This window comes from Hippopotamus amphibius, chromosome 16, assembly GCF_030028045.1.
Source record: "Hippopotamus amphibius kiboko isolate mHipAmp2 chromosome 16, mHipAmp2.hap2, whole genome shotgun sequence".
NCBI classification, from domain to species: Eukaryota; Metazoa; Chordata; class Mammalia; order Artiodactyla; family Hippopotamidae; genus Hippopotamus; species Hippopotamus amphibius.
This window is the reverse complement of record NC_080201.1, coordinates 565258-578960: the sequence shown is the minus strand read 5'-3', so window position 1 is coordinate 578960 and position 13703 is coordinate 565258. Positions and strand designations below refer to the sequence as shown.

The following is a 13703-nucleotide window of genomic DNA, read 5'->3' as shown; positions in this document are numbered from 1 at the left end:
GCAGCCACCTGACCCAGGCCAGAGAGAAGTGGGCCTGGCCTGGGGCGGAGGAGGCCAGCACCCCACAGCAGTCCTGCCCGCTCTGGCATCCCGAGAGCTCCAGAGTCACAATGCGGGCAGCACGTGCCCCCCAAGCCATGACGCGGTGTGCCACGCCCAGCGGGGACCAAGCCCCTATGTGGTCACACACATGGCCTCCAGCGCTTGGCAGGTCATATGCTCAGAGCTCCAAGCCCAGAGCCCAGCAGCAGCGAGTCCCTACACACGGGGCGGCCCCAAAGAGGAGCCCTGACAAGCCCTGCCCATCAGGGAAGCTGCGTCCCCAAATCCCAGCCCTGGACAGGTGGGCTGCTCACACATCCTCATCGCAAAGCCAACACAAAGCAGAAGCAAAGAAAGGTCGGGCGCTGAGGACTGGGGGCTCCAGGTGGGAGGCAGAAGGGCTGCCGTCAGACTGTGCAGGGAGCCTGGTAGGTGCGCGTAGATTTAAGGTGTGGGGAGATTAACTATATAAAAAGGAGACAACAGTATAATTTGAAGCAGGTTCCGGTCCCACCAAGACTGGCACGGGGCAGGAAAGCCTCCTCTCCCTCTCTGCACCCGCCTGCCGGCTGGGCTGCTCCGGCCTGAGCTCCGGGGAGGACGCCCCCTCCCGACGGTCCAGGGCTGTGCGTTCTTGGCAGGCTGCCCCCGGCCCTGACGAAGCACGGTGGAGGCCGGCCTCCCGGGGGCCAGGGAACAGGGCGACGTTCCCAGGGAGCCCGGGGGTCTCTGGGGAGGCGCACCAGCCTCCCCCCACGCAGGGGGCGCAGCCGGGAAACTCACTACCGGCCACTCGGAGCCGTCGCGTGAGCGCCAGGCTGCCTCTTCCCAGCAGGGGGCGCCGGAGGGACGCGGCAGCAGCGGACGGGCCGGGTGGGGACACGGGCGCCTGCAGCCTCCCTAGCTCGGAGGTTCTGGGCAAGAGCCTCCCCGTCTGCCCTGGGCGGGCGGCACCGGGCGGAAGCCCGGCCTCTCGGGGACGGGCAGGCAGGGGTCCGTGACCAGGGCCGCAGGCAAGATGCCCAGTCCCGACCCAGGGGACACGACGCTCCCGGTTACTGCAGGCCGGTTGTGGCCCGTGAGCGCGCTGCACGGTTGGCCGCTGAGCCCCGGGGGGGGACAGGAGGACACGGTCGCGCAGTCAAAGGCCCCATCCCCCTCCCCCGCACCCCTGGAAAGGCCCGCACGTGAGCGGAGCCACGCATCTCACACCTGTGTTCCAGGGTCAGTGGTGAGGGACGCTGGCCCCAAAGGGATAATAAGCAGTAAGAAACGCTGCCCTTCACACAGAGACTGTGCGCCTGCCTGGAAAGGCCCACCTTCACGGCGTTCCGCAGCTTCCCGCCGGCCTGGCCGTGCCGGGGCCTCGAGCTGCGATGCCTGCCGGAGGCCGCCCTCCCCGGGAGCCGCCGCAGACGCCCCAGGGGACGCCCCACCCTCTCTGCTCGAGCAGCAGTGCTCCCGGGAGCGGACAGCTACGTCCTGCGGGAGGCACCAACCTGCAGGCCAGGCCCCTGCATCCACACCCCCACAGCCAGCACGGGCCCAGGCGCCCACGGCCGCACAGACGTCCAGGCCGGCCGTCGCCTCCGCACCTGGAGCCCAGCGCGCAGGGTCCCTGGGAGGATGCCCACCTCCTCTGCTCTCCTCCCCGCGAAGGCCGCGCGGCCCCAGCCAGCACCACCGACGCCGCCCACCCGCTTCAGCGGCCTGCAGCTACCCCGAGTGTCAGCTCAGTGACCACCGGGCAGGGGCACACGCCCGGGGGGACCGGGAGGAAAGACACTCATTCCAGGCTGTTCCCTCGGTCATTTCTCCCAAGTTTCTTGTTTGTCTTGTTTCTGTACCTGCCATTTTCCTACGACCCGACACACCCTCCCGTGCAGCGAGGCCCCCTGCCCTGCTGCCCAAAATGGGCAGGCCCTCTCTGCTCCTTCCCCGGGGGCTGCCTTCTGGGGGACCCAGGCCCCTCTCTTGGCTCCGTGGGTTCGCCCCACTTGTCCCCTGGCGTATGGGTCTGCAGCAGATGACCAGCAGGCTGGGAAGGCCCTGGAAGGCCCTGGGCACCGGGACCAAGAGGAGGCGCGAGCCAGCCAGCACAGGGGCCAGGTTCGTGCCGGGACACAGCATGCGTCCCCGCGAGCAGCTCAGAGTGGAAGCACCTTGAGGGCGCGGGCACCACGTGGTGCAGCCAGCCGCCCGCACGCGCAGAAAGGCTGCAAGGCTCCTGCTCACGTCCACAGGTCCCTCTGGCTTTTATTTCAAACAACTGGGTTTAATTTATGTGCTTCTGTAGCCCTGAGGGGACACACGTTAATTCTCTCTGGTAAAGCTCTCCGGAGACTAGACCGAACGAGGGTGCCTGGGAGCCTTGCGGGAGAGGAGCCCGTGGTCACACACACACGGGGGCCCTGGGTGGGCTGGGGGACGTGGCTGGGGGAACGTGGCTTCTTTGGACGCTCGCGTAGACATCTTCCCTGTCACCTCCGAGCCACCCCCCTCCCTGGCCTGCAGCGGGGCTCGGGTGCCGGGGGCGGGGCGGGAGCGGGTACCTGTGTCCGAGTCCTTCTGCTCTCCATTGGCGCCCACAGTGAAGGGCAGCTTCCGCTTGGTCGCTCGCTCTTTCACCTCCTTCCCGCCATCGCTGCGGTCCAGCTTCGGGGTCTTGGTCAGAGAAACTTTATCTTTATCCTGGAAAACAAAGTGACACTTTTAGACGTCGTCCGCAAATTAGATTCTCGAAGTCCTCATGTCTACCAGGACCTCACTTCACCTGCCAAGAAAGCAAATCTCTTATTTGGGCACTGGACACCCCTCCTGCCTGGCCAGGCTCAGACACACCCACGGCACTGCCACCTCTCCGTCTCCTGCCCTGCATTCCCAGGGACGGACTCAGTAACGGGGAAAACGCGCCTTCAAAGGGGCCTGCTGACAGATGGAAGTGGAGGGTGTCCGCCCGGAGACGCCGGTCCCCTCCTCCTCCCAGGTGCCTGCCCTGGGCCTGAGCCTCGCTGCAGGCCTGCGACGGATCCGGCAGCCACGGCAGCCTCGGAGCAGGGCAGGAGCTGGCTGGAGGGCGGCCGGGTGTGGCCATAGCTCCGGGCCCTGCAGGCCTCTAAGGACCCAGAAGCCCGAATTCCAGCCCCCACCTGGGAAGTGCAGCCGTGCCCCTGCCTGTGGGAGGCAGCGCCAGCTCAGGGGGTGGGGTAGAGGGTGGACACGGCCCCTCCCAGGAAGGGCAGGGCGCAGGGCACTGGGGCTGGGGGGGGGGGCTGCGTGGAGGCTGGTGGGGGCCGTTCAGTGGCGCCTCAGACGAACCAGGCCCAGCTCCTCCGCCCGCGGCGCTGCACGGGCTGAGCCAACTCACGGCGGACACGGACGACGGCACTGCGACAGCCGCTCAGCTCCTTCCCCAGCGGCAGACTTTCCTTCTGGAATCCTCCCCGGGGAGGCCCTCACAGCACTGGGGCCTAGGGTGCCCCCACGAAGGGACAGCCAGCCCTAAGCACCACGCGGTCCCGTCTCCTGGGGGCCGTGCCGCCGCCAGCTCCGAGGGAACCTGGAGGGCAGGGAGGGGCCGGCAGGAGCCCAAGCCTCGGCCCTGCAGGTGCCGGGTCACCCGCCCGGGTGCCAGGACACAGGCCTGCCGGCCGCCACCCGCACTCCCCACCGCTGGCGCGGGGAGACGAGCAGAGCCCACCAGGGAAGCGTCCCACCAGGAACACTCCTGGCCCAGCTGGGGAATCTGATCCACAGACACAGACAAAGATAAGACAGATCATAACAACATTCAGAAATTCAAGAAATTAGACAATCAACGTCATTCACCACATTAAGAAAGTAAAGGACGGAACATCATGATCACCTCCACAGCTGCGGAAAAGGCCTGAGGTCCCGACACCAACTCCCAGCACACTGGGGAGGGACGTCCCCCGCCTGACACGGGCTCCGTGCAGAGGACGCGGCGCCGCCCCCACGAGGGGGTTCAGGGCAGGAATGCCTATAATCACCACGTCTACTGAAAAACAAAACCTTTTTTTTTAATGAGCAAAAGATCTGAACACGCACTTGGCAGAAGAAAATACCATCCAGCCAGGTAAGGTCTGGAAAGGTGTCCGGCGTTAGGAAAACACGGGTTAAAACCAGGAGGCAGCAGCACTCCAGAAGAACTGCCGACAGGACGGGCAGAGGACGGGCAGGGCCGCCGGCCTCAGGCGATGCTGGAGGCCACTCAGAGCTCCTAACTAAGTCCCCGGACTGAGTGACATGTCACACACACTGGCAGTTTTGTTCATAACAGTGAAAGAAGGAATCAGCAGCCGCCCGTCAGAAGGCAGATGGGTGCATCCACTCCAGGGCACCACAGACGGAACAGTCCACAGCCGTGGGACGAGGCCGGCGGGCCCCCAGGGCCCCCTCCCGGGACAGCACGCCTCGGGGGGGCGGTCGCCTCCACAGTCAGACTGAGCCAGCCCCGCCCCTTGTTCTCGAGGGATAAGTATTCATCTTAGGATGATGTCATTTTACACATGAAAAAATCCAGAGGAATTTCCGACTAAACTCCTCACATTAGTAAGTGAATGAGAGAAGCTGCTGGGCACAGAGTGATTGGTTTCTATATATTGTAAACAATTAGGAAGTCATGCTGAAATATGACCTATTAGTATCAAAATATATCAAACACATAGTAATAAATCTAACGAGAGATGTCCAAGCCCTCTACATAAACAGTTACAAACGTTACCGAGAGAACAGAAATGAGACTGGGAACTTATGGGACAGTGTTCACTACTGTTAACACGGCAAAGCTCCCCACACTCATCTTTACTTTCACAGCAATCCAATCAAAACCCAGCAGGCTTTTCATGGAGATCAACCAGCTTTTTCCAAAATATATATAGAAACGCAACCAGTCAGAAAAAAAATAGCAAGGACAATTCTGAAGATCAAGGCAAACTAAACTACCAGGTATCAAAATTATACAATTACAGCGTCACAGCAGGTGGTCCTGGACCCAAAGGCCAAAGGTTCCGAGCAAAGAGCAGAAGCTGAGCCCCACCTGACGGGTGACAAGCGCTCTGCTACAACCCAGCAGGAAAGGGCCATCTTCCCCGTAAGCAACCATGACCATGCGGACAGCCACAGGGAAGGGAATAAACCTTCCCCCTCCCTCACAGCACAAAACAAAAAATGAGTGCGGACGGACCACAAGCCGAGAGCTTGCAGAGGACGGCACAGGAGACCAGCCGGCGACAGAAAAAAGCAAGTTAGACTGACAGCACCGAGCGCTGGCACGGATGGCCCAGCTGAACCTAGGCTTCGGGGGTGCGGAGCTGCGCAGTCACCTTGGTGAACTCTGAACCCCCACCGACTGCCTCCACAGGAACCCCCAGCGCACATTCTGTTCACGTCGCTGCCGGGCTGGGAAGGACCCAGGCGGGTGTCAGACAAGGACAGACAGAGAAGCTGCTGCGTGTCCCTCCGACGGACACCACGGCACCCAGGGAGCGCCTCCTTCCCGACAGCAAGGGCCTGGCCCTCCGCGGCAAGCACGCAGCACCCGCCTGCCTCCCTGCGGCTGGGGCGGGACTGGGCTGGCGGCCCCAGGGCACTGGCGAGACCCTGCAGCCTGGTCTGGGGAGGGACGGTCCCGGGTTCTACACACGCGCTGTGCCCGTGTGCCACACGGAAACGCCCACAGAGTGTGAACCTCAGGGCCACCGTCCTGGCTGCTCGGCCTCCTGGCAGCCCTCGCTGAGCCGCCCTCCCTGGACACCACGTACCCAGGCGCTGCAACAGGGAGCAGCTCTACACGCCCCACAGTGTTTATTTCCCAAATGCGGACACAATGACCTGAATGTGACGTTCAGCCTCTGTCGGCCACCTCCGTGTCAGCCCAGGGAGCCCGGGGCCCAGCAGCCAGCGTCCCCACAGGTGCTCACAGGCAGCTCCCCGCACGCCACGCGGAGAGGCAGGCTGGCTCCTAACCCCTGCCCCGCAACCCCCTCGACTGGGATCAGCTGAATCTTATCTATAAATGACGGACAGCGACACCGTCCAGCAGGAACGAGGACTCTGTCAGCCACGGAAACCAGCACCGAGGTCGATCCGACGGTCCCACCTTCGTTTGCTGAAAAGATGGTCCTTTCCCAAGTGAGTGGCCTCAGCATCGCGTAGAAGCGCAGCTGCGCACACGCCTGGGTGCCTGTGGGGGCCCCGCTGCACAGGACAGGGGCACGCCCCACAGCGCCGCAGCCGGGGCTGAGGGCCTGACTCCCTTCTGCCTTCTCAAGGTGGTGGTGGTGATTCCAGGTCCTTTGAATTTCCAGCACGCTTGGGAATCAGCTTATCAGCGTCTCCCCCAAAGCCCAGAGGGGCTGTGATCCGCGTCGCCATGACTCTGAGCTGGACGTGGGGCCGCTGGTGCCTGAGCACAAGAGCCGTTCCCGGGGGCCGGCCCGTTCCTCTCCATCGGCTGAGCTCTGCCTGAATTCCCCACAGCGAAGTTCTGCGGGTTTCAGCACTCGCCCCTCAACAGTCTGTGCCCGTGACGCATACACGTGCCTTTCAGCTGCAACACCCGACGGCTGGTCCACAGCATGGAGGACGGCACTCCGCGCCCCGCTCCCGCCGCGGCCTCCTCCACAGACACCTGTCGCCTCCGCTCGCTCCAGGCAGGATGCTCTTCTCTCTCAAGGCCTGACCCGTGCCTTCCCTTGTGACGCTTGTGTGGGCACCTCCGGGGTCACACAGTCATGCCTGCTGAGCTCCCAGGGTGGACAGCGTGGGCCCCATGGAGGGTGTCGTGGCCCGGCGTCCCGCAGAGCGTGGGGCAGGGTGCAGGGCTGGCGGGGACCCCTGTGGGTGCGGTGCGGCCCGCCCCTCGGCCGGCAGGGCTTGTTCCTGGGGCTTCTTCTGTTTCCCTCTCTGCCCACGGGAGTCCAGCTGGGACAGCTACACCCTGACCCCTTCGCTGCCACCGGAGGGTCTGTCTGGAGCCTCGGGCTTCCAGGGGCCTCGGATCCACGGACCACGGCCCCCGCCGCCCTTCCCGGGACTTCCGCATCTGGACGTGGCCTCCTGCTCTGGGACCCTGGGAACGAGCGCGCCTAGAGTTTCCCAGCGTGGGGAGGGACAGGGAGCCGAGGCCTCACCCGAGACCTGCTCCTAAGACCACACGACGGAGCAGCAACAAGCCACATCCAGCTTCCACACGGAGGTCATCTCTGAACCTGCCCCTCCCGGATGAGAGGGGGCAGGGCAAAGGCCACAGCGCCCCACGCGGAGCACGGCTTTGCAGGCGGGCCCTCCCTCAGGAAGGAGGGTTTGAGTTTGCAACGCCTGCAGACCAGCCCGGGGTCCCGCTAAGAACCGTCTGGAGGGAACAGCGGGGGTCACGGCTCACGGAGCACACAGCACACTCCCCCAAGCCCAGGGCACCAGGACAGACTTACATCCCATTTTCCTATTCACACTGGGAGCACAGGTACCCAGCACGGTTTCACGTCCGGACCACTCACACGGCTACCGCCAGATGCAGTCTGCCTGCCACCGTGGCAGGAACCCGTGGTCCTGCGGGATGGAACTGGGTTCTCTCAGACAGCACTTTCTGTCCACGCACCTAGAGTTAAAGCTTCACTTTGGCCCCCAAATAATAAACACATCCTTCAAAAAAGCCAGACGTGTCCTCCACAGCAGCTCCTCCACCCCAGCCCGCCCTCCACGCCCAGACGCAGCGTCGTCGGGGCCACAGGGTGCGGCGCGGCGGGGGAGGCAGCGAGCTCACCTTTTTCCCGGGCGGCTTCTCCACCATGTCGCTGCTCGGGGGGCGTGCCTCCTGCTGTGGGGCTCTGGAACACCCGCCCTTGGGCATCGCTTCCTCCTCACGGGCCCTCATTCACGCCACCACCGCTTCATCGTCAACTGGCTGCTTCAAGACAGAGGACACGGGGTTAACGAAGGTCCGGCCACCCCACTCGCTACCCAGGCGCCTCCGGCTGGCACCGCACGATGCGTGGCCGCGGCAGCCCTGCTGAAGGGGCCGCCCCGACGCACCGGCCCGGCGGTCAACCCCGGCAGGGCACCGTCCGCACCCCACGACAGAGAACACGGTGGCACCTCGGGGTGCACGTGGGGCCCGGCGCCACGCGTGCTCGGCAGCCGCGCCCTCTGCCCACCTGGGGGCAGGGTCGCACCTTGAGGTCCAGGGGATCACGCCCACCACCCGCTCGGCCACCTCCCTGCCCACACGCCGCCAACAGGAGGTCAGGCGGGGCGTCGCTCTGCCCCCCACCGGAAGCACCAAGTACCCCCAACTCCCAAGAATAAAATGTCCAGACACAGGCGCGTGCCCGGGCATGTCCAGGCAGCTCTGGTGCCCGCTTCCTGCACGTGGGCCTGAGGCCTCAGCACCAGCGTTTCCCTGGACACGTGCCGTGGGCATCGTGTCCACCTTCCGTCTGCTGTCCCGGCACGGACTGCCCTCCCGCCCAGGGCCACCCCGCCCCCACCGCTCACGCACAAGCCAGCTGCCCCCTGAACATAATGCCTCCCAGCTCGCAGACACCCGGAGGCCACGCTGCAGCCCGCAGCCCACAGGACGGCCCACCCCGCCCGCCACCCTCCCCGTGGAAACCCCGGTGGAGGCTCGGCCCTCTCACTCACGTCTGCTGCTCCCAACGGCCCGGTGCTTCCCTGGCGGCCCTGCCCGCACGGCCAGCCCCTCAGCCCCTCTGCACCTGCGCATGGAGTCTCCTCTGCCTGTGGCCACGACGGACCCACCCCGACCCTGCCGGACGCAGACAGCTCTCCCCGACCCGTCCTCCTGTGTCTGCTCTAGACGCCGTCCTCAGAGCTGGAGTCAGACAACACTTCACACAAACCCAGCCACACCTCTGGCGCCTCGCTGTGCGGGAGGAGGGTCTCTGCAAACAGCTCGCCCGGAATTAAACAGCCTCTGCTCTGCGTGGCTTTGGAAGCACACTGTTGAGAAGTGTTCTGGAGTGGCAGCTCCAACCTGCCCTTCACCGGACTCCTTCCTTTTCCACCTTCACCGAAAGTTTCACAAAGCACCCCCTGGTCCTGCACTGGCCAGCGGAGGGAGCGCACCCGCCGGCACCGGGGTCTGCACCCACGCGCGCACGCCCACGGCCACGGCCAGAAACTGTATTTTCCATCTGTGCGTGAAGGTATGAATTCCAAGCTCCCCCCCAACTTTCCACCACAAAACTGGACTGACAGCCTGAGGGATGGCATCTCAGAGCCTGACTCAGGACAGCTGCTGAAGCTCCGGGCTACCTAGGAACGCACCAGCAGTGTTTCCATAGAAATTTAAAGATTATCCGGAAGTTAACGTTCTAAAAAACTCCTGACTGCCTGCTCCCAAGATGGAGAAACTGAGCCAAGGAGCCACGGGATACGCGACCCTCCTGTGCCCAGACGCGAACACCCCTGAGCCTGTGGAGGCCACGCAGGGCACCACGCAGACCTGTGAGTCCTGGACCCTGACCTTGCGGGGTCCGGACCGGGGGCACACGGAGGGCAGCCCACGCTTCGAAAGCGGATTTCACTGGGTGCCCGCGTTGGCTCTGACCTTCCCTGGGAAGCCCCGCACGAGGTGCCCAGAGGCTGGGGCGAGAGGAGGCGGCCTGCTCCTCTAGGGCCTCGGTGCCCCCCCCCCCCAGGGCAGCGCTCCCAGGCGCCCCCCCACTTCTGGAAGCACCTGCAGACCCTGCAGCTCCCACCAGCCCTGCCTGCTCGCACTGCCCTCATCAGCAGGAGATTTCAACCCCGCGCCCAGTGCAGGCCTCCAGCCCGGACTCTGGCACGTCCCCGCCGCCAGGAGACACTCGCCACCGTCGCCATCCTGGGTGCGGCCCACCCGCTCACCAGGCCTCCACGCGCTCCTGAGGAGGAACGGGGCCCACGCATCCCCGTCAGTGCTCGGTGGGCCCGGTCCACCCCCGCTGTGTTCCAGCCTCACGGACACACTTCTGTCCTCTCCCGTACTTGGCCAGCGGGACCCTCCCCGAGGCCGCCGGGTCCCTCGGGCTCCACACCAGCCTGCGCCCCTCCCCTGGGCAGCCTCTCCTTCCTGCCTGCCCGTCCTGGACCCGCAGAGATGTCCGTTCAGAGCGGCTGGCAGGACGGATGTCCTTGTCAAGAGGCCTCGTGTCACAACGAGGCGTGCTCCTCTCCAGAGATGCTCTGAACACCGCAGGCAGACCCAGCCCCGCGGGCACCGCGACAAGCGTGGGATCCTCCTCCTACCCGACACGACGTGCCAGCCCCTCTCGGCGGGCAGGAGATGCAGTTCGCGGGGAGGAGGCGCCCCCCAAAAGGACCCCAAGGTGGCCGCACCCCCGCCACACCTGCTGGTCAGTAAAATCCTGGCTTCACAAGTGACACGGTAACAGTGACACACGAGGGGGCATCTGAAGGCAACGTCACTGGCCTTGTGGGCTCCAGGCTGCAACCCGAGCGAAAAAAGCCAGGGTGCTGCAGGCCCCGGGGCCACGGACAGGGAGGGCCCAGGGAGGGCGCAAGGAACGGGGGGACGAGGCCCACCGCCCTGTGCCGGCCCCCCACCACCACCACCCCCAGCCCGGGGGCCGGAGCCCACCCAGCTGCGACCACAGGGACGGAGGAGGCACCCAGGAGGGAGGCTGAGAGCGCGGCCCTCCGCAGGAAACCTACCCCCCGCCGCCCACTCAGACAGGGACCCCGAGGGACAGACCCCCAGAGGACCAGGGGAGCAGGCTGAGAAGGGCTGCGGGAGAGGCAGGCAGCGGCCTCGCTTTCAGCAGTCTAGAACAATTCAAAGACAGAATAAAAGAGTCAGAAATTGTAAAATGAGAGAAAACGTTAAGTCCTAGAGAAGTGACCCAAAAAGCCCACCGTCACACCAAGACAAAGACGCTGCCCGAGGGGGGACCACCGCCCGGGACAGGACCTCCACCAAGGGGCAGGAGCCCACGGAGCCCTGGGGCCCCTGTGCAGGGGGGCAACAGTCCCCGCAAATGATTTCCAGACTCGAGCACCAAATGCGGCCACACTGGCAACCAGGCTAAGAGCAAAAGGAAGGCATTTCCCAGCCTGCAGAGAAGTGAGGTGTCCCGCGCGCCCCCTGCACCTGGAGGGTGGGGGTGGGGTTGGCCAAAGGCAGCCGCAGGCACAGCCTGGCCTCTCCCTGCCGGGTCAGAGCTGAGCTCTGAGAACTGGTTTGAATTTAAATCCTTGGGGGACAAAGAAAATCAAGACTATTATTTTGTAACCCAGGAAAGCTGCCTGGAATTAGAACCTCCGTGTCCGTAAGTAAGGTCTCCCTGGGCCGAGGCCGCCCCCGCAGCGCTGCCCTGGGCTCTGCACGTGGCCTGTTGGTGCTGCCCGCGGGCCCGAGGACGCCCGAAGCCCTCTCCAGCCGGCGTGGCGTCCCCATCGCTGCCTTGATAAAGCGGCAAACAGCGTCCAGTCTGCGGCTCCGCAGGCCTGCCTCCCCTGCCCCGGACAGCCTGTGAGCAGACGGGCGCCTGCGGCGGGGGAGGGGCACACGCTCAGGGGGCACACCTGCTGCTGGAAGGGCTCTTCCAGACGAGCTGTGATTACGAAGGACTGGTAGGTACTTTCTCAAAAATGAACAGACCGAGGCGATCGCTTCAAGAAAACTAACAGCAGTCGTGGCCAACGATAAAGTCTGAGCTTTCACGTGCGTCTGAACTTCTGAATCCTGGGAAACCTGTATCCCCTCCATCAGCGTCCTAGCATCCCAGCTAAAGACGGGTTCAACGAGGTTGGTGGTGCAGGTCTCTCCACACGCGGGAGACCCGCACATCTCAGGAGACCAACACTTCGCAAGGGACAGACATGGGAGGGGAGCCCCAGGGTCTTCAGACCCCCGAGTCCTGTCAGAGGGGAACCCACCCTCGCGTGGAGGCTCCCAGACGGCTCCCTGTTCCCGATGCGCGTCTGCAGGGGCTGGACTGTGCTCACACGCTGTCTGAAAAACCGCAGAACGCACAGACGCGCCAAGGTGCCAGGTGTCAGAGACCTGCAGCTCTATGAAACGGTCTGTCTTCTCACTCAGTTCCTCTTTCTTTTGTAAAATGGTTACTTTTCAGTAAAAGTTCAGTTACGTTTACTGTGGGGTCCTCACTGCTCGCCTCCAGGCGTGTGAGGGGCTCGGGAAAGGTGACTGTCAGCCAGGAGCGCCAGGCCAGGAAGCCGTATGGTGACGCCTGAGCAGAAGCCCAAACTGGCACAAGAGGAAAAGGAGTGGGTCTTTAAAAAAGAAAGACAGAGCTCATGCTAACAAACTGAAGATGGAAAGAAAGAATCTCAAATTGCATAAATAAATATTAATTAAAAAAATTAAAGTCAAAGTTAAAACGCTGAAGAACGGAGCTGGCGCAGCCCGACCGACAAGCTGAGCCCAAGGGCACAGGGACCTGCGTTCTGACCAAGGAGCCCCCCACCCCCACCCCCCCCACGGAGTCCATGCAGAGACACGAAGGTGATGCCCACTCAGGCCCACACAGAACCCACGTGCAGACACCGCAGACCAGGGCACAGCAGGCTGCTGGACGACAGGGCAGAGAACACCTTCACAGCCTCAAGGTAAAGCGAGCCCGCACAGCCAGGACACTCCGCGTAATGGCAAAGTCCGAAAATTCTGACACTTTAAAAACAACAGGTTTTGTTCATTAAAGGTCACCTTCCCACAGAGGAGAAGAGAGTGTTTCCTGCACGTGTAAATGACAATAAGTTCTTATCCAGCTCCATACCAGCTCCCATGAATCACGAAGCAGCAGAGGAAACAGCCACCACAAATGGTGGACGTGAGGCTCAGGCAGGCCCTTCACAAGGGGAGACCCAGATGAGAAAAATGACCCATTTCTTTAACCAACAGGAAAACACAAACCAAAAACAATATAAGATACCGAGCGTCAGCAAAGACGCGAAGCAGAGGAAACGATGCGTCCTGATGGGAGCGAGCGGGGCGGCAGGACCACGCGGCTCCCCCGGCACACGCCCACCTGCAGCCCACAGCTCCTGGGGCAACACCCCAAGGTCACGCCAGCACCAGGACGCGAGCCCGCACTGCACGCAGTGGCGGCCCCCTTGGGAGCCTGCGACAACCCAACCGTCTCACAAGTCACAGTGAAAAGACGTTACATTATGTGTTTACCTAAGTTTCTGAAAACAGTGCCCTGGGATGCTCGCTTAGCTGACAAGACTATTAAAAACGTCATGCGGTGACTGCTATAAAAGTCTGGAGGAGGGGGACTTCCTAGGTGGCGCAGTGGTTGAGAATCCACCTGCCAATGCAGGGGACACGGGTTCGAGCCCTGGTCCAGGAAGATCCCACACGTCATGGAGCTACGAAGCCCGTGCGCCACAGTAAGAGAAGCCACCACAATGAGAAGCCCGTGCACCGCAATGAAGAGTAGCCCCCACTCGCTGCAACTAGAGAAAGCCCGCGCACAGCCAGGAAGACCCAATGTAGCAAATTAATTAATTAATTTTTTAAAAAGTCTGGAGGAGGGTGGGATGGGGAGTCACGCCTGGGAGTGTGACCAGGACTTTTCTACACGAAGGTCATATGCGTGTGTCCTTTGTGAGAATGAAATTGTATGTTTTTACTTTGCAGACTTTTGGATATTATG

At 63.1% G+C, this 13703-nt stretch overlaps 1 protein-coding gene across 17 annotated transcripts in view; it reads right to left on the bottom strand.

Annotated features, from left to right (window-relative positions):
- The window catches only part of ANKRD11 (ankyrin repeat domain containing 11), a 153846-nt gene that overhangs the window by 21199 nt on the left and 118944 nt on the right, over positions 1 to 13703 (bottom strand). For 13 of the 17 annotated variants that reach the window (XM_057711387.1, XM_057711377.1, XM_057711389.1 and 10 more), the window contains 2 exons: positions 7829 to 7969; positions 2595 to 2733 (listed from right to left, as the gene is read on the bottom strand). In XM_057711387.1, the coding sequence (XP_057567370.1) occupies positions 2595 to 2733; positions 7829 to 7939 (250 nt within the window). In that variant the 5' untranslated portion in view covers positions 7940 to 7969. Of the gene's footprint in view, positions 1 to 2594; positions 2734 to 3907; positions 4027 to 7496; positions 7657 to 7828; positions 7973 to 13703 lie in introns of those variants that run through there. The other 4 variants (XM_057711380.1, XM_057711390.1, XM_057711391.1 and 1 more) reach the window with 4 other exon arrangements.